At 40.0% G+C, this 19,651-nt stretch overlaps 1 protein-coding gene across 1 annotated transcript in view; it reads right to left on the reverse strand.

Moving 5' to 3' along the window:
- Nucleotides 1-19,651, reverse strand: part of LOC126354056 (serine/threonine-protein kinase Nek8) — a 305,150-nt gene that overhangs the window by 191,239 nt on the left and 94,260 nt on the right. Inside the window, exons 9-11 of the mRNA XM_050003414.1 lie at nt 5,039-5,167; nt 2,986-3,161; nt 565-585 (exon numbers count right to left, since the gene is read on the reverse strand). Of these exons, the coding sequence (XP_049859371.1) occupies nt 565-585; nt 2,986-3,161; nt 5,039-5,167 (326 nt within the window). The remainder of the gene's footprint in view (nt 1-564; nt 586-2,985; nt 3,162-5,038; nt 5,168-19,651) is intronic.

A 19,651-nucleotide genomic window follows, 5' to 3' on the forward strand; every position in this document is an offset into this window, starting at 1 on the left:
CAGAAATGTGGCTCACTTTTTTATTTGATATGCTAAGATCTCAAAAAGTTTTGAAAAATGGGAAAGATGGCAGTGGATGTATGGTTAGAGATTATTTGCTCAGCTCTACTTATGTAAATGGATGTTACTACAGCATAATTCAGTGCTCCAGAAAATACGCCTAGTGTTAGCACCTTTTCTAAAATAGTTTGAATAAGGAAATGCAGTTTGACTTCTAAGTTCAAGTTTTTATCTATGTTGAGCCAGTGAGCCATCATTATTAGGAGTCTTAAATAAAAATCCCTTGGAAATATTAACTTGCCAGCATAAACAAAAAGACTGGCCCTAGAATATACATCTAACTCTGACAATACTGTTTCACTGCTCCAGGCATTACTCAGCTCCAAAGAATACTAATGATAAAAGTAATAATAACCAACTGTCTCACTTCCACAGGTACATTCATCTTAGTTATCAGAATATTCATAATAACTGTACTTCCATCAAACATGATCTTTAAAAAGCTAGTTTTTCTAAATTCAAGAGTGAGTATTACATTGTATTTAGCAATTGCAAATTCCATACCTTTGATGTTTTTTGTTGCTGCTTCATTTTGGAGCACAAACAGAAAAATAAAACATTATAAGTGCTGTACAGCATTTAACCAATATTTATATTAACACATTTGTCAAGCATAACATTACGAAACTAATATCTTTCAGATAAACATTAATCGGGTATTGAACACTCTTCAGTTTGACACAACAATTGAATCTTGATGTAACTGTATTTTTAAACAAATTAAATATAAGTGCAAATGAAGTTTTTCTATGACTGATAATGCACCACTGCACTGCATGAAAATGATTAAACAATAAATCTGTGAATCACAATACCCATGACATTTAGTGCATTCAGATTATGTAGTCAAAATTAAATTTGTAGAAATCTGTTGTTGCACACCAATTGAAGAAATCAATGCAAACCATTCCTTTGCACGTCAAAAGACATAAACCACAATCACAGTTGCAAACTGTATACTTCTAAGTTTCCTCAATGTGTTTGAGCCATATAATCCTTTGGCTTCACACTGAAAGAGATTACACTAACTAAATACAAAAGGCATAAATCACAATCTTAGTTGCAAACTGTACACTTCTAGATTTCCTCAATATGTTTGAGCCAGATAATCTTTTGGATTCACATTAAAAGAAATTATACTAATTGAAGACTCATTAAGTACTGGTATCATAAAGTTCAGTTACAATGCTGTTTCCAGACTGTAATCATATTAAAATAACAGTACTTTTGATTTAACAATGAAAATAATCAATTACTGATAATATAATGTAAATGGATAGATAAAAAAATCCACTCACCAACCGGTGAAGGGAACACACACACAAAAGAATTTAACTTTTACAAGCTTTTGGAACCAGTGGCCCCTTCTAGAAGAAGAGTTGAAGTGGAAGGAAGAGAGGTGAAGGAAAAGGACTGGAGCAGTTTAGGGAAAGGAATACATGTCAAAGAAGTCATCCAGAACCATGGGTCATGGGAGACTCACCAGAAAGAATGAGAAGGAAAAAGTCTTTCCTTCTCATTCCATCTGCTAAGTCTCCCATTCATATTTTGCATTTGTTTGGCATTTAGATTTGACATCAGCTGAATGTTGGACAGCATGGAAATGTGAGGGCAGGCATACTCATTGAAAATGTTCCACTTGACCACATCTAACCACCACAAGAAAGGGTCACTGTACTGTGCACAAAACACATTGTAGCCTCTTCATATCTGCACCTGCCATCCGAGAACAACAGTGTCCACTCCTTGTAACAGTCTGTGTCATCCATCACCATTGGTTAGAAATTAATGGCAGCTGGACTAAGGTATTACAATTCCATGCATAGGGTGCCATTAACACCACTACACAAACAGTTGGATTTGGAGTTGTGCATTGACTGGGCAGCATGGGCTGCTAATAAATGGCTTCATATTGTGTTAGCATTGGATTTCAGTTCTGCACTATCCTGAGGGTCCACTATCGGTGAATATGGTGGCAACCTGGGGCATCTTCCATTCTTGCAGTGTTTTGGAGAGACACAGCAGTGTCCTAGTGTTATGGTGTGGGGAGTTATTGAGTATGACTTCTGCTCATGGCTAGTAATGATTGAGGGAACTCTGATGACATAATAGTATGTCAAAGACATCCAGCATCCTGAAGTGTTAACTCTTGTGTGACAGTATCGTGGCACCATCTTTTCAACAAGACAATGTTTGTCCAAACAAGCCATGCATCTCCACGATTTGTCTGATTTTTAGTGTTGAGGTGCTCCCATGGCCAGCAAGATCCCCAGATCTGTACAAAATAGAACAGGTGTGAGACTAGCTCAGATGTCAACTCTGTCCCAGCACCAGCCTCAAAGATATCAAGGACCAGTTACAACAGGTGTGGCCCAGCTTACCTCAGAAGAGGATATAATGGTCTTATGACATCTTTCCCAAATGAATCGGCACATGCATCCATGCCAGGGTGGCATGCAATATCATACTGGTAAGTGGGTTTATATTTTCAAGTTATTCACAAATCTGACTCAACTTTTTAACCTTTTAATTACATCATACATTCTCTCAACCCCTTGAAATTTCAGTTCCTTTCCTCCTCCCCTTCTAGATGCTTCACTTTTTTCATCAGGCAATGCATTAACTGCCTTTACAATAAGAGTATTCTTGAATTGTCATGTTTTTATTGCTGATTCTTAGCAACCTTCAAAAAATGTTTATTCAGTGAAACATCTCAACATAATTTTTGATTATTTAATACTGCAGTGTTAACTTTCCACCAGATTATCCAGGAGCACAGTATGTACTACAGTTACCATCTTACTTCTTTATGAGGTGATTCAAACTTATAAGATTAATATCAAAATTGAATAACAAATGCTAAATAGTTTAAACATAATAAGAGGACCACAGAAAATATGTGCCTGTGTATTAAAGAAACTGTACCTGCTTGAGACGTTTACTGCTGATGCTGTATTGAGAGCATTGTCCAGTAATGGGGGTAGTCTGGACTCTAATATCTCAGCAGCTGATGGTCGAAACACTGGATCTCTTTGTAAAAGATCATGAACTAGCTGTCGAAAGCCTGCAGAATAACCTGATGGGATAGGTTGAAATTGCCCCTAAAAAGACAGAAAAAGATAACTTGACTGTCTACATAATGTGTAGCTTGTCATCTCAGCTTATCACTGACAAAAAACCTTGGTCCATACAACTGACTGTCATGATGAAGACATGAGAGTTTAGAGACAGATAAGAAAGTAATGGAAAGATATATTAACAGGGAGATTGGTACTGGTATATAAGGATATGCTACAAAAGATATTGCTATTCAAGCAATACTCTTCCTATAATGCATTGTGTCTGGCCAATATTAGGACAGTTTTTTCTAATTACCTAATTTGAGAGCCAGAATCAGTCTACACTTGTGGACTTAGAGAACATTCACTGTTTTCATAAAATATTTGGGGGTCTGCAAAATTTATCACCTGATAACATTCCATTATACTTTGCATTTGCTTCTAGATATTGTTCAGAAGCAAGTTCTTTGGCCCAGATCAATTTGAAAGAGTGTTATTACTTTTTCATTTTAAATAAGATGTATTAAGTGTATACACTTTTGACACAGGTGTACCTGAATATGAACATGCAAATTCCAAAATATGAACTAAAGAAATTTTGTAATGAAAGCTTTTTTTGAGTGAGGATACTTTAAAGGGGCCACTTGGCAGCATTTAGTTTCCAACATATTCACAAAGAAAAAGTCATTAAAGGTTACTTTTCTGAAAAATGATTAGAATACTGTTGTCATATGTGAGCTAATGTGTGAGCTAATGTGAGCCACACACACACACACACACACACACACACACACACACACACACACACACACACACACACACACACCTGCTTGGCAGTGTTTAGTGAATGTACTCACTTTCCCTTCTGTACCTGCTTCTAGGAGTGAGCTCTTCTTTGACATAAAGATGTCTTATAGTTTTGATGTATCTGACTCTATTTCAGGTGATGTTTGAAAGGTAAAGATGAAATAGAAAGGATGACAACATCCACAGAAAAGGAAGAAGGTCTAGAAGAATGACTCTCACATAATATCTGATATTTTGTTCATCGACAGTTAAACAGTGTCACATAATGTTTTATTACATGAATACTGATGTACTACCAGCAGAGCTAACTGCAGCTTTATAAATCATTTCCATTCTCCTTATGAGGATGTGACTGAAAGACTCAGTACAATATTTAAAAGATCAAAGGTTCTCTTTTTAATGTGCAGCTGGCAAAGTAAACAGAAAAAGAACTGATGACATTACCTAGTGAGATCTGAGCCAACAGTTTTACAGAGAATAAATTCCTCATGTAGTAAACATCAAAGAATTGATTGCCTAAGAGGAAACTAAATTCAGCATTATTGTGGCACAATGCAGCCTCAGAGTTTCCTGGAAGTGTTAAGCTTTTAAGGCTAATCTCTGATCAACATTCATACATACCTCTTCAAGAAAATAATATCTCTTGTAAAAGAACAAAAATTCAACACGTTATTTCTGGCTCTACCATTTGCTCTGAAACTTGATACTTTATTACTAACCACTTCATGTATAGAAATGACTGCAAGTTATTTCTGCTTTTACATCTATTCTTTGAGCTGACCTCATTATAAACAACATTCATAGTGAAAACCTGCTTACATCACACACACACATACACACACACACACACACACACACACACACACACACACACACACACACAGACACACACACATACCCACACACCCACCCACACACACACACACACACACACACACACACACACACTTGTCTTCATATTCCTTAGACTACCTACGGTCATAGTCAATCATAATGTGTATATTTAGGACTTATTGTTATCTGCTGTAAGTTCACATTCTTTACAATAAACTGTTTTTAAAAGGAGAAGTGATTGAAGAATTATTTTGTTGTATGCGAATAGTTAGTTTTACCTTCATGATTTTGTTGACAAGTGCTGGTAGATTTGAACCTTCAAATGTTTTCTGTAGGCATGCCATTTCATATAAGATGCAGCCAAGAGCCCAAATGTCAGACTTCTGTCCATACTGTTTGCCTTCACACTGCAAAATCAAGGAACAGTTTATCAGTTTATTAGAGTAATAAATACATAATGAGTACTGAACAGTCCATATGTATGGTCTACTAAATTCTAGATTTTGTGTATGGATGATGAGTCATGGCTGGATTATATTACTGAGAGTTGCTTTCACGCAACAGCAAGGATGAAGAGACTGGTCAATGTGACCTCTAATATAACAAATGTAAAAGATTAAATTTTCAAAATATACACATCACATGGGTGTACTGAAAAGTAATGTCCCCGAATTTCTTTATGTGAAAGCTGTTGAAGCTTTTTAAACAGAACAAATGTTATTAACATTCTACCTCAAACAATAGAAAATCCAGGATGTAATAATGACAGTATTAAGAAAAGGATTGATAGCTACTCAACATAGAGTGGTGATGTTGAGTCACAGACAGGCACACCAAAAAGATTGTCAAACAAGTAAGCTCTCAGCCAAAAAGGCCTTCTTCCTTCTACTGAGGCCGTGGCAGCCAGAGACAGTGGCCATATGAGTGTGAGTTGCATTTGCATAGGTATGTACGTGTGTGTTGTCTAACATGGAAGAAGGCCTTTTTTGCCAAAAACTTAAATGTATGACAATCTTTTTTGTGCCCATCTGTGACTCAACATCTCCACTATGTGGCAAATGGCAACCTATTCCTTTCATAATATTGTCATTAATATTCTACATCTTTATTTTTCATGTTAAAGTAGTACAATGTAGGATTCTCTTTTTATGAGTTGTAACTGAGCTCTCAATTCTCAACTGATCTGTCATTGCAATGTTGTTTGTAATAAACATTACCTTTATCAGTGATGACAGTTGTCTTGTTGTATTTTCTTCAAGCTGTGGACCTGCTACTCAGTTCCACTAATTATACTGCGCAAACTTCCTCATCACTTTAGTTCAAAAAGGGGTCCACTACTCAGGAACACTCATCTTCAATAATTTACCAGCAAACATAAAAAATTTAGTTACAAATAAAGATCAGTTTAAAAGGAGCCTGAAAGACTTGCTAGTGGCCAACTCCTTCAACTCCATTGACGAATTTTTTAATAGAAACAAATGATATATTGTATACATTCATACTATTAGTATTGTTATTTCAGCTTAAAAAAAAAAAAAATTGACGTGTTCCATATCCACGAGGATCTCCTCAGTACAGATCTATGGAACGAAAAACTAATCTAATCTAATCTAATCTGCAGGTGGACAAGGGCTGAGAGAGAGCTCATAACTATGTCAACTCATCATTACTGAAATGATGTAACCACCTTTGAAAGAACTCATTTGTAGTTTGTTGCTCCAACGAAACCACTACACAACTGGTTGAACAGATCTCACATTAACTTGAGCAGAATATAGAACAAATCTTATGAAATCACCTCAAATAGTCCTTCGCACTTTGCTGATGTCTTGTGTCCACAATTTGTTCCATATTTCTGCACATATCAACATAAATAACACACAGTTGTGTGTTTGCTATGTAAAACTATATAAAATATGTTTTCTGCTTTCACAAGCATCTTCTGTTGGCCTAAGAGGATAACAGTGTAACAATCAAAATATCCATGGGTATACTGCCGGTCTATACTGTCCAACGGGCACAATATTTCGGCGATCAAACATGTCGCCATCATCAGGTGAACTGACGGACTGAGCTCCTGTGAACGTGCCAGCACGGAGATCCGTACGCTACGGCTGCTCCGAGGGAACTGGGTCCGGTCGCGGCGGCGGCCGATTTAAATACCCTCCGCCCGCGGCGCGCTCCCTCTGCCGTCCGCGCCCCGCGCCACGGTCGCGTGGTGGAACAGATTGCGACGGCATCTGAGATGAAGTCGGTGTGATAGCTCTGTCCGCCGTGGTCGCCACAACTACACGTTTGCTCGATTTACTCTTGATTAACCCAATCGCTGGTTCCCAAGCCTTGCTAAGATTATAGCGACAGTCACGGTTTATGAGGTCATCATTGGTGCGAATTTCGATGGCCTCTCTAACAACACTGTCCCTGTATCTCGACGTCTGTACCAGAATCCTCGTGCGGTCATACTCCATAGCGTGATTTTCCGACAAACAATGTTCAGCGACCGCCGACTTGCTCGGATGCATCAGTCGAGTGTGCCTCTGGTGTTCACGGCATTGATCCTTGACGGTACGCATCGTCTGACCAATATATGACTTGCCACATTGACACGGAATCTGGTACACGCCGGCCTTCCTCAAACCGAGGTCATCTTTGGCGCTCCCCACCAGTGCACGAGTTTTATTCGGAGGACAAAACACAGTTCCGACCCGGTGTTTCTTCAGAATGCGGGCGATTTTCCCTGAGAGTGCGCCTGTGTATGGAATAAATGCAGTGCCTACCTCCTCCCTCGTGACTTCATCCATCTCAAAAGGTTGTGCTGCAGTGGTTGGGCGGAGAGCACGTTGAATCTGCCACTCTGAGTACCCATTTTTTCCGAAATACGGTTCTCAGATGTTCCAATTCCTGGGGTAGACTCTCTGCATCAGAGATAGTGTGTGCCATATGTACTAGAGTTTTAAGTACACCATTCCTCTGTGAAGGGTGGTGGCAGCTGTCTGCGTGCAAATACAGATCAGTGTGCATTGTCTTCTGATACACCCCATGACCTAGGGTGCCGTCAGCCCTTCTCTTGACCAAGACGTCAAGGAAAGGTAATTTACCCTCCGTTTCAGTCTCCATAGTGAATTTGATGTTGGGGTGTATGGAGTTTAGATGTGTAAGGAAGTCAAGGAGTTTATCCATACCATGTGGCCAGATGACGAACGTGTCGTCCACGTAATGGAAAGAGCAAGTAGGTTTCCATTCGGATGACGACAGGGCTTCCTCCTCGAAGCTCTCCATGTACAAATTCGCTACCACCGGTGAGAGTGGGCTACCCATGGGAGTCGCTGGTAGATAGACACAATAAAAAACATACACAAACACACACACAAAATTTCAAGCTTTTGCAACCAACAGTTGCTTCATCAGGAAAGAGGGAAGGAGAGGGAAAGACGAAAGGATGTGGGTTTCAAGGGAGAGGGTAAGGAGTCATTCTTATACCCGGAGTGGAAAGACTTACCTTAGGAGAAAAAAGGGACAGGTATACACTCGGGCGCGTGCGCGCACACACACACACACACACACACACACACACACACACACTCATATTAATCTGCACATATACAGACACAGGCAGACATATGTAAGGGCAAAGAGTTTGGGCAGAGATGTCACTTGAGGTGGAACGAGAGAGGCAAAGATGTTTTTGAATGACAGGTGAGGTACGAGCGGCGGCAACTTCAAATTAGCAGAGGTTGTGGCCTGGTGGGTTATGAGAAGAGAGAATATATTGAAGGGCAAGTTCCCATCTCCGGAGTTCTGATAGGCTGGTGTCAGTGGGAAGTATCCAGATCACCCGGACAGCGTAACACTGTGCTAACATGTGCTGGCCACGCACCAAGGCATGTTTAGCCAGAGGGTGATCTTGATTACCAACAAACACTGTCTGCCTGTGTCCATTCATGTGAATGGACAGTTTGTTGAAAGCTTCACAGTGTAGGCAGGCCAGTTGGTAAATCACGTGGGTGCTTTCACATGTGGCTCTGCCTTTGATCGTGTACACCTTCCGGGTTACAGGACTGGAGTAGGTGGTGGTGGGAGGGTGCATGGGACAGGTTTTACACTGGGGGCGGTTAAAAGGGTAGGAGCCAGAGGGTAGGGAAGGTGGTTTGGGGATTGGGTAGGGATGAACCAGAAGGTTACGAAGGTTAGGTGGACGGCAGAAAGACGCTCTTGGTGGTGTGTGGAGGATTTCATGAAGGATGGATCTCATTTCAGGGCAGGATTTGAGGAAGTCGTATCCCTGCTGGGGAGCCACATTCAGAGTCTGATCCAGTCCCAGAAAGTATCCTGTCACAAGTGGGGCACTTTTGGGGTTCTTCTGTGGGAGGTTCTGGGTTTGAGAGGATGCGGAAGTGACTCTGGTTATTTGCTTCAGTACCAGGTCAGGAGGGTAGCTGCAGGATGCAAAAGCTGTTTTCAGGTTGTTGGTGTAATGGTTCAGGGATTCAGGACTGGAGCAGATTCATTTGCCACAAAGACCTAAGCTATAGGGAAGGGACTGTTTGATATGGAATTGGTGGCAGCTGTCATAACGAAGGGTGCTGTTGCTTGTTGGTGGGTGTGATGTGGACGAATGTGTGAAGCTGGCCATTGGACAGATGGAGGTCAATGTCGAGGAAAGTGGCATGGTATTTGGAGTAGGACCAGGTGAATCTGATGGAACCAAAGGAGTTGAGGTTGGAGAGGAAATTCTGGGGTTCTTCTTCACTGTGTGTCCAGATCATGAAGATGTCATCAATAAATCTGTACCAAACTTTGGGTTGGCAAGCTTGGGTGACCAAGAAGGCTTCCTCTAAGCGGCCCATAAATATGTTGGCATACGAGGGGGCCATCCTGGTACCCATGGCTGTTCCCTTTAATTGTTGGTATGTCTGGCCTTCAAAAGTGAAGATGTTGTGAGTTAGGATGAAGCTGGCTAAGGCAATGAGGAAAGAGGTTTTAGGTAGGGTGGCAGATGATCGGCGTGAAAGGAAGTACTCCATTGCAGTGAGGCCCTGGATGTGCTGGTATTTGTGTATAGGGAAGTGGCATCAGTGTTTACAAGCATGGTTTCCGGGGGTAACAGATTGGGTAAGGGTTCCATGCATTCGAGAAAGTGGTTGGTGTCTTGTCTTTGATGAGGGATGGGAGACTGCATGTACTGGGTTGAAGGTGTTGATCTACGCAGGCAGAGATACGTTCTGTGGGGGCTTGGTAACCAGCTACAATGGGGTGGCCGCTATGTTTGGGTTTGTGAATTTTAGGAAGTAGGTAGAAGGTAGGATTGCAGGGTGTCGGTGGGGTCAGGAGGTTGATGGAGTCAGGTGAAAGGTTTTGTAGGGAGCCTAAGGTTCTGAGAATTCCTTGAAGCTCTGCCTGGACATCAGGAATGGGATTACCTTGACAAACTTTGTATTGTCTGAAAGCTGACACAGTCCCTCAGCCACATACTCCCGACGATCAAGTAGCACAGTCGTGGAACCCTTGTCAGCCGGAAGAATGACACTGGATCGGTCAGCTTTTCGATCACAGATAGCCTGGGCTTCAGCTGTGGTGATGTTGGGAGTAGGATTAAGGGTTTTCAAGAAAGACTGAGAGGCAAGGCCGGAAGTGAGAAATTCCTGGAAGGTTTGGAGAGGGTGATTTTGAGGAAGAGGAGGTGGGTCCCGCTGTGATAGAGGACGGAACTGTTCCAGGCAGGGTTCAATTTGGATAGTGTCTTGGGGAGCTGGATCATTAGGAGTAGGATCAGGATTATTTTTCTTCATGGCAAAGTGATATTTCCAGCAGAGAGTGTAGGACAGTAAATCTTTGATGAGGGCAGTTTGGTTGAATCTGGGAGTGGGGCTCAAGGTAAGGCCTTGCCTTTGGATAGAACAGAGGTTTCGGATTGGGAGAGATTTGGAGGAAAGGTTAACTACTGAATTGTGTTGACTGAAATTTTGAGGTTTTGGGGGGAGTGGAGCTGGAAGTGGGAGATTGAGTAGATGGGAGAGACTGGGTCTGTGTGCAATGAGAGGAGGTTGAGATTTGTTGGAAAGGTTGTGAAGGGTGAGTGAGTTGCCTTTCCGGAGGTGGGATACCAGGAGATTGGATAATTTTTTGAGTTGGAGGGTGGCATGCTGTTCTAATTTGCGGTTGGCCTGTAGGAGGATGCTCTGAACAGCCAGTGTGAATGTGGGAGAGGAAAGATTCAGGGCTTTGATTACGGATAGGAGTTGACGAGTGCGTTCAATGGCTGAGTCAATGTGTAGGTGAAGTATTAGGCGGATGAGGGTTATGGATTGTTCAGTTTGGAACTGGTATAGGGACTGATGGAAAGAAGGATTACAGCCAGAGATGGGAACTTTAAGTGTGAGGCCTTTGGGGGTAATGCCAAATGTCAGACAAGCCTGGGTAAATAAAATATGGGAGCATAATCTGGCTAGGGTGAAGGCATGTTTACGGAGGGAATGTGGAATCCTTTCCCAATCTATTACCCCCAGAAACCATCCTTGTAACCATTGATGCCACTTCCCTATACACAAATATCTCATGCCCTGGGCCTCACTGCAATGGAGCACTTCCTTTCACGCCGATCACCTACTACCCTACCTAAAACCTCTTTCCTCATTGCTTTAGCCAGCTTCATCCTAACTCACAACTTTTTCACTTTTGAAGGCCAGACATACCAACAACTAAAGGGAACAGCCATGGGTACCAGAATGGCCATCTCGTAAGCCAACCTATTTATGGGTCGCTTAGAGGAAGCCTTCTTGGTCACCTAAGCCTGCCAACCCAATTTGGTACAGATTTATTGATGACATCTTCATGATCTGGACTCACAGTGAAGAAGAACTCCAGAATTTCCTCTCCAACCTCAACTCCTTTGGTTCCATAAGATTCACCTGGTCCTACTCCAAATACCATGCCACTTTCCTCGACGTTGACCTCCATCTGCCCAATGGCCAGCTTCACACATTCGTCCACATCACACCCACCAACAAGCAACAGCACCCTTCATTATGACAGCTGCCACCAATTCCATATCAAACAGTCCCTTCCCTATAGCTTAGGTCTTTGTGGCAAATGAATCTGCTCCAGTCCTGAATCCCTGAACCATTACACCAACAACCTGAAAACAGCTTTTGCATCCTGCAGCTATCCTCCCGACCTGGTCCAGAAGCAAATAACCAGAGTCACTTCCGCATCCTCTCAAACCCAGAACCTCCCACAGAAGAACCCCAAAAGTGCCCCACTTGTGACAGGATACTTTCCGGGACTGGATCAGACTCTGAATGTGGCCTGAAATGAGATCCATCCTTCATGAAATCCTCCCCACTCCACCAAGATTGTCTTTGTGCCATCCATCTAACTTTCGTAACCTCCTGGTTCATCCCCATCCAATCCCCAAAACCATCTTCCCTGCCCTCTGGCTCCTACCCTTGTAACCATCCCCAGTATAAAAACTGTCCCATGCACCCTACCACCACCACTTACTCCAGTCCTGTAACCTGGAAGGTGTACACGATCAAAGGCAGAGCCACGTGTGAAAGCACCCACGTGATTTACCAACTGACCTGCCTACACTGTGAAGCTTTCTATGTGGGAATGACCAGCAACAAACTGTCCATTCACATGAATGGACACAGGCACACAGTGTTTGTTGGTAATGAGGATCACCCTGTGGCTAAACATGCCCTGGTGCACAGCCAGCACATGTTAGCACAGTGTTACGCTGTCCAGGTGATCTGGATACTTCCCACTGACACCAACCTATCAGAACTCCAGAGATGGGAACTTGTCCTGGAATATAACCTCTCTTCCCATTACCCACCAGGCCTCAACCTCAACTAATTTCAAATTGCCGCCCCTCATACATCACTTGTCACTCAATAACATCTTTGCCTCTGTACTTCCGCCTCGACTGACATGTCTACCCAAACTCTTTGCCCTTACATATGTCTGCCTGTGTCTGTATATGTGGAAATGGATATGTGTGCGTGTGCGCACGAGTGTATACCTGTCCCTTTTTCTTTCTAAGGTAAGTCTTTCCACTCCTGGGATTGGAATGAGTCCTTACCCTCTCCCTTAAAACCCTCATCCTTTCGTCTTTCCCTCTCCTTCTCTCTTTCCTGATGAAATAACCGTGGGTTGCGAAAGCTTGAAATTTTGTGTGTGTGTTTGTGTGTGTTTTTTTTATTGTGTCTATCTACCAGCGCTTTACGATTTGGTAATAACTATCTACCTATAGAAGTACGTGATGGTATAGGCTCTTCTCACACTAAGAAAATAAAACTTTAAACATAGTTGCCTGGAGTAATGTGTGTGGAAAGAATAAGCAAGATTTGTATTTATATTGCTCTTCAGGCTAGAATCTCAAGCAATTTGATGTAATACAGTGAAATAACAGTTTTTCTAAGAGTTAATTTTGTCTGATCAGTAATGGGAGTTAAGTTTGCCCTTGTATAAGGATCTGTTACTGTGGAATGTTTTCAGTAGAATCAATTTTTCATTGGATAGCCAGATCAAGTGTTTATTTACTAGATAATGAAGTAATAAAATAATGAACAATGTTAGGGTCTTAATAGTTAGGAAGCCTGTCTCTGCAACAGGGACATTTTTTGAGAAGGCACTCCACTAGCTAGTGAGGTAAGGAATATGAGTAAAATAATGGAGCTGAGAGACATGATTGAGTAATGAGAAAGATAATTGTATACAAACAAATGTGATGTGACTATATTGATGATCTATTTTTGAACTAGGCAATGTTGGTTACTGTGCATATTGTGCAGTTCATGACAGTGCAGTTGGGAATGAGAGCTTAACAGAAAGAGCAATAATTTAGTGAGGTACAAGTCACATAACGGTGCATTATTGGATCTATAGGTTATCTGAAAACTTCTGTTTGGCTTCTGAGGAATTATAAGCCTTAAGTGGTAATACTGGAATGAAGAAGAGTAATTTTGCTGATTAACTGATAACTGTGGTGCTCTAGTGATGTGAATATTCCAACAGGCCAACTATTTGGTAACATTTTGTGATTTTGTGTGGATTTAATTTTCTTTCTGAATGAGAGTGGTATTCAGAGTTGAGTGGAGAGTTAGGGCAATGATTTGATACAACTTCCATCCCCTTATTTTTTCACTTGAGTAGTAATTAAGTTATGTGATGATAACTCTATTCTTTTCTCATAATGTAATGATTAGTAAATCTATGCTACAGCACATCTTGTGTTTTTGTTAGAGGTAATGTACATATTTTGGAAATTAAGGTGATATGAGTCCATAAATAGCGTGAATTTTAAAACACGACTTGGCATTTTAGTGATTTTGCAAATGGAAAGGAAACCCAAATCTTTCACGTTTAACAAGTTTGAGACAGAGTTATGACCTAGAGTAATGTTTTGTAGTGTAATGTGCACTTGGTGTATCTCAGAATGTAATCTCTGTTAATCCAAAAAGGACATTACTTATGATAAAGGTGCCTATTTTTATTAAAAATATTATTTGTGGATATTTTGTGCCAATGTACAATACACTCTATGTAAATGTTTTGTATGCGGATTTACATATGGCCAGTTCATATAAGAAGAAATTTGAAAAACATATGTACTGTAGTTTCTTATGTAATATTTCTTATGCAATATTTTTTGTGTGTAGAATGTTAAACACTCTTTTTGGGGTCACTTGTGGTATGTGGAATGTGATGAAGCAAGCTGGGCTCTCTTTACTTCCTCTCTTGTTTTGCCATCTGCCTTCTTAAAATTCATTTTCTTTTCTTTTTAGTCTAACTACCATTAACATGCAAGAGTATAATCTGCATTTCCATAAAAGAGAAAGATTGGACCTCAGTCTAAGGAAATATAGCACCAGGTCTAATTTTGTGCTTAATTTTGTGTATGTAATTAATTTCCTAATTTATTTTTGACCATTCCTAGTTAATACCTTTTGCTAAAGATCATTGTAAGATGAAATCAGTAACTATTTCGTGACTTACATTCTGTTGATGACTTAAAAGCAAAAATAAATTCTGCACTGATTATAAACATTTGGAAGAAGAACTACTAGGATTCTTAAAGTACTTATTTGACTCTATTCGAAAACATATTAGCAAAACCAGCCCTTAATTAATTCCAAAATAATTACCAGGTTTGTAAAAAGTATTTATTGTGTAACTATATCTGTTAATTTATTATTATATTATTATTATATTATTATTGTTTAAACAAATAATTTGGCCTAACTTTTGTTGTAAAAGGATCTGTTAAAAAGAAGAAATTGGATGATTTATGCTAGAATTGTAATTTCTGTAGCTCAGACGTTGAACAATGTATAGTTTCAGTGCCTGTTATTGTGAGGATAAATAAAGGACTGATTTTTGGTCCTGAGACAATCAGTCCCTGGCTGATTTTCAGACATGAAAAATGTGTTGGTTAAATTAACACCAATGCATGAACTTAACAATGGAATAAGTCTAATGCAAATAGGTTATGTGTTAGAACAATTAATGACAATGTCTGTTTAATTTATTTGAAAAATAGTGTCACACATACCATATTATTCTGCAAGAACTGTGAACTGTATGGTTAGGGTTTTACTGCTCACATATGTTCAGCAGCAAACTATTGTAGCAGTATGCTGATTCGTCAGCAACCTATTAACAAGGCTTATCAACATTTACCAATACTGAGAAGGTCATATAATTGTGTATAATTGGGGGGTTGCGAACAGTGAAATTGAAGAACTGTGAAACGCAATTGTGCAACTGTCGGCTACATCATTTGCAGTAGTCAGTGCTGAACTTCTACCGCCTACTTTTCAGCCAGTATAACAAAGCAGTACATTGACATCGAGAACTATCAATGAAAAAATAAAGCAGGCAGACATCACAAATGGGGTTGAAAGACTAGATCCCTGCCTTACAACAATAGTAATCTGAGGTCTTTGTTCTTGGTCCTCCACTATATTTGTTCCCTCTTGGTTCTTGTATATATTGTATGCAATCCTCACTTGTTTTTGTATTTTGTTACTTACGAGTACTTAAAAAATACCCTTCAAGCCTTCTTGGTGATATTCATACAGAAAAATCTCTTGGAGATGCAGCCAAGACTTTCATTTATTACGAATAGCATTGCAAAGGCAGAGATTTTTCTTTACGTTAAAAGATTTTCATTATTGTTATTCCATAAGAAATTTCAACCATTTAACATAAATATTTAAGTCAATGAGAAAAACTGACGAGCTTCAAAAATTGATTGCGGATCTGAAAAAAGGGAAGTTCTGTATATTTTTTAATCTGCTGGATACATCATTGATAAATTATTTTTTTTCCCGTATTTAAAATACTTGTATCACTCACCACCATTCTGTTCAAGTGCAGGAACAGTATACAAATGCTAAAAATTTAAATAATAGTCTCTGTTGCAGATACTTTATTGATGACATGTTTCACACTCCTAGCAGATCTTTAGATCATTCTTGAGCCATGGAGACTGGCTTCTGTGGTCTCCATGGCTCAAGAACGATATGAAGAAGAGAGAGACATGTCATCAATAAAATATCTGCGTCATACTGTTATTTTCATTTTTACCTTTGGTGTTTGTTTTTTAATTAATTATTTGTGTCAAAAATTTTTGTTAAAATAATTTTTCTCTATACTTGTCTCATGTTTGGCCCACCCTATCTTAGGAATAGTTCCATTTTCAACATAGCATTGAGAAATGGTTAAATATGAGAAAAATAGGTAACTGATAATGGAAAAAGCTTGCCAGAAAATAACACCGACAAATAACACCAAAAAGTGCAAAAAATAAAACCGATTTTGGCCATAAAATAACACCAATTTTTTCCTGTCCCTATATATAGGGTGTCCATAACTAAAGTTCCAGTTTCAAAATGGTGCAGAAAGATAACCACTGCTCAGAATGGTGTCAAATTTGAACAGCATTTTATTGACATAGGGGGAAATGTCACAAGGAAAGAAAAAGACATGAAAGTTTTACTAATATTCACCAACAGATGGTGCTTTAAGCATCTTAAAATAATTAGGGTTGGCTGTAAATGACAGATGAATGACAGATGAACTGCAATATGGTGCCTTTGGTTGGTATGAGTTGCATTGTCTCTCTGTTAGTTAAGTAATCTGATGCACCATTGTAAGGTCATACCATATTGGATGGGAAAATCAATTTTTAAATGTTCTAAGGCCAAAAACTGCATAAAAATCAAACTGACACTGGTTTTTCAATTTTCCTGGAATCAAAAACTACATAAAAAGTGAGATGTCATCAGTTTTTAGCTGTCCTGGGGCCAAAAACCACACAAAAACCAAAACGAAATTATTTTCCAATTGTCGTGAGACTGGTGCAAGACACCTTCAACACTCTGTACCATTTTCTGGCACAAGCTGAAATCAAGAAACAGTATGTTCCACAACAGATCAGAGTCTCGGGAGGGTCATGTTCAGAATGCATTGCACAATGCATGCCTTCAGTTCAGCTTTATTTGTAATAGGATCACTAAACACAACATTTTTCAGATAGCTCCACAGCCAGAAGTCACATGGGTTATAAAAGGTGTTTCTGGATGGCCAGGCTGTAGAGACATGATGGCTGATAATTCTAGCATTTCCTAAACACCTCTCCAGCAGCTGCTTCACTGGCAGTGTAATGTGCAGGAGAGTGTCATGTTGCATAAAAATGACCCTAGCCACACAATCATACTGTTGAAGGGTTTGAATGAAGTTTGTGTACAAAAGACTCTCATATTGTTTGCCAGTGATAGTACGGGTAACAGGACCCACAGCTTTTGAAAAATGAAGTAGTACCAGTTGATGTGCATGTGGCTTTTCCATTGCCCATATTTTGCAGTTCTGTGAGTTGACTTGTCCTTAGAGATAGAAATGGGCTTTATCTGTCCACAGAATGTTTCATGGCTGTTCATTGTCCACTTCCATGTGAACAAGAAAGATGAAAGCGAACATTTGTCTTACTGGCAGGTCAGCAGGAAGCAACTCCTGAACACGTGTGATTTTGTATGAATAGCAATGCATGGTGTTTCATAGGAATTTATGCACTGTGCTCCCAGGCATCTCCCACACTCAGGCAATTTACTGTGCACTGCATGTTTGCACACCACTGCTTGACCCTTCCTGCAATTCTGTGGCCACATCTTTGACAGAAATCAGATCAACTGCTGTCCTCTCTCTGCCACACTGCACTTCAAAAGAAGTTTTTGAAGTTTGTAACCATTTTCTCCAGACCCTTAGCAGACATTGGACCAAAACTTTTTTCATACCCTTCAATGTCCAGAACTTCTGCTGGGCTACTGGCATACAGTCAATGTTCTTGCAAAAAATCCTTATGAATAACATGCAATCCATCACGGAGACAATAATGTTGGGCACCTTGGACACAAACTGAGGAACAGCTGTTTGCTGCACATGTGTTGGTGTTATATTCCAATGCTTACAGTGTCATCTATTGGTCACTCCACCCCGTCCCACCTTTTGTTTCAATAATATGCTGTCCAAATTTGTTGTCATTCTGAGGAGTGGTTTTCTTTCTACAAAATTTTGAAACAGGAACTTAAATTAGACACAAACTGAGGAACAGCTGTTTGCTGCACATCTGCTGGTATTATATTCTGATGCTTACAGTGCCATCTATTGGTCACTCCACCCCCTCCTGCCTTTTGTTTCAATAATATGCTGTTAAAATTTGTTGTCATTCTGAGGAGTGGTTTTCTTTCTACAGAATTTTGAATCTGGAACTTAAATTAGATGCAAACTGAGGAACAGCTGTTTGCTTCACATCTGTTGGTGTTATATTCTGATGCTTACACTGTCTTCTATTGGTCACTCCACCCCCCCCCCCCCCCCCCCATTTTGTTTCAATAATATGCTGTTCAAATTTGTTGACATTCTGAGGAGTGGTTTTCTTTCTACAGAATTTTGAAAGTGTAACTTAAACTAGACACCTTGTACATTACTCATTTTAAAAGTGCATCACATATATCACTACAGTATTATTCAGATAAATTATGTAGGCATTTACAGTACCAATGTAGTTAACTTTTCCAATATCTGCAGTATACTGTGGTGCTGTAAATATACAGGACCAATAGATAAATTCAGCTGTTCAGGAATTTTTCTATGATGCAGAATGAATAGCTAAGAAAATGTGATTTTAGTTTACATTGGGTTAATAGTCAAAGAATTAAATGACAGTATATTTATCTCATTCTTGTGTCATTTTAAGACCAGTGGAGATAGTATACATATTCTTCTAATAATTTCCGGGTATGCAGCCGGATCCTGTCGACATTCTGCCACGATATTTCGGCCCAGAGACGTCCGGCCATCATCAGGTGAGTACACAACTACTGAAGAGCCCAGGCGCAGTCGCGGTATTTATACCGATTCTCGCGCACGTGTTGACATGCGCGGCATAGCCGAGTTGTACGTGCTGCCCTCGGTGGTGAAAGTAAAAGATCATCTAGTCATTGAGTCTCGAATGATGCTGTCTATTCCACTGTGAATGTATAATTTTAATAACAGGATTCCAAGTTTTATCCAGTTGAAAGCCGTTGTCACGATTTATAAGATTATCGGCAAGACGTATTTCCACTGATTCCTTGATTATGGAATCCCAAAATCCGGAAACCGGAGCTAAAATTTTTGTTCCATTGTATTCCATTGAATGTCCCAATGAAATACAGTGCTCTGCTACTGCCGATTTTGACGGTTGCCGCAGACGGGTGTATCTTTCATGTTCTGTACATCGTTCATGGACAGTTCTTGTCGTCTGGCCAATATATGCAGAGCCACATTCACAGGGAATTTTGTAGACACCTGCTTTCTTCAGTTGTAAATCGTCTTTAACGGATCCA

The sequence above is a fragment of the Schistocerca gregaria genome, chromosome 3, assembly GCF_023897955.1.
Source record: "Schistocerca gregaria isolate iqSchGreg1 chromosome 3, iqSchGreg1.2, whole genome shotgun sequence".
NCBI classification, from domain to species: domain Eukaryota; kingdom Metazoa; phylum Arthropoda; class Insecta; order Orthoptera; family Acrididae; genus Schistocerca; species Schistocerca gregaria.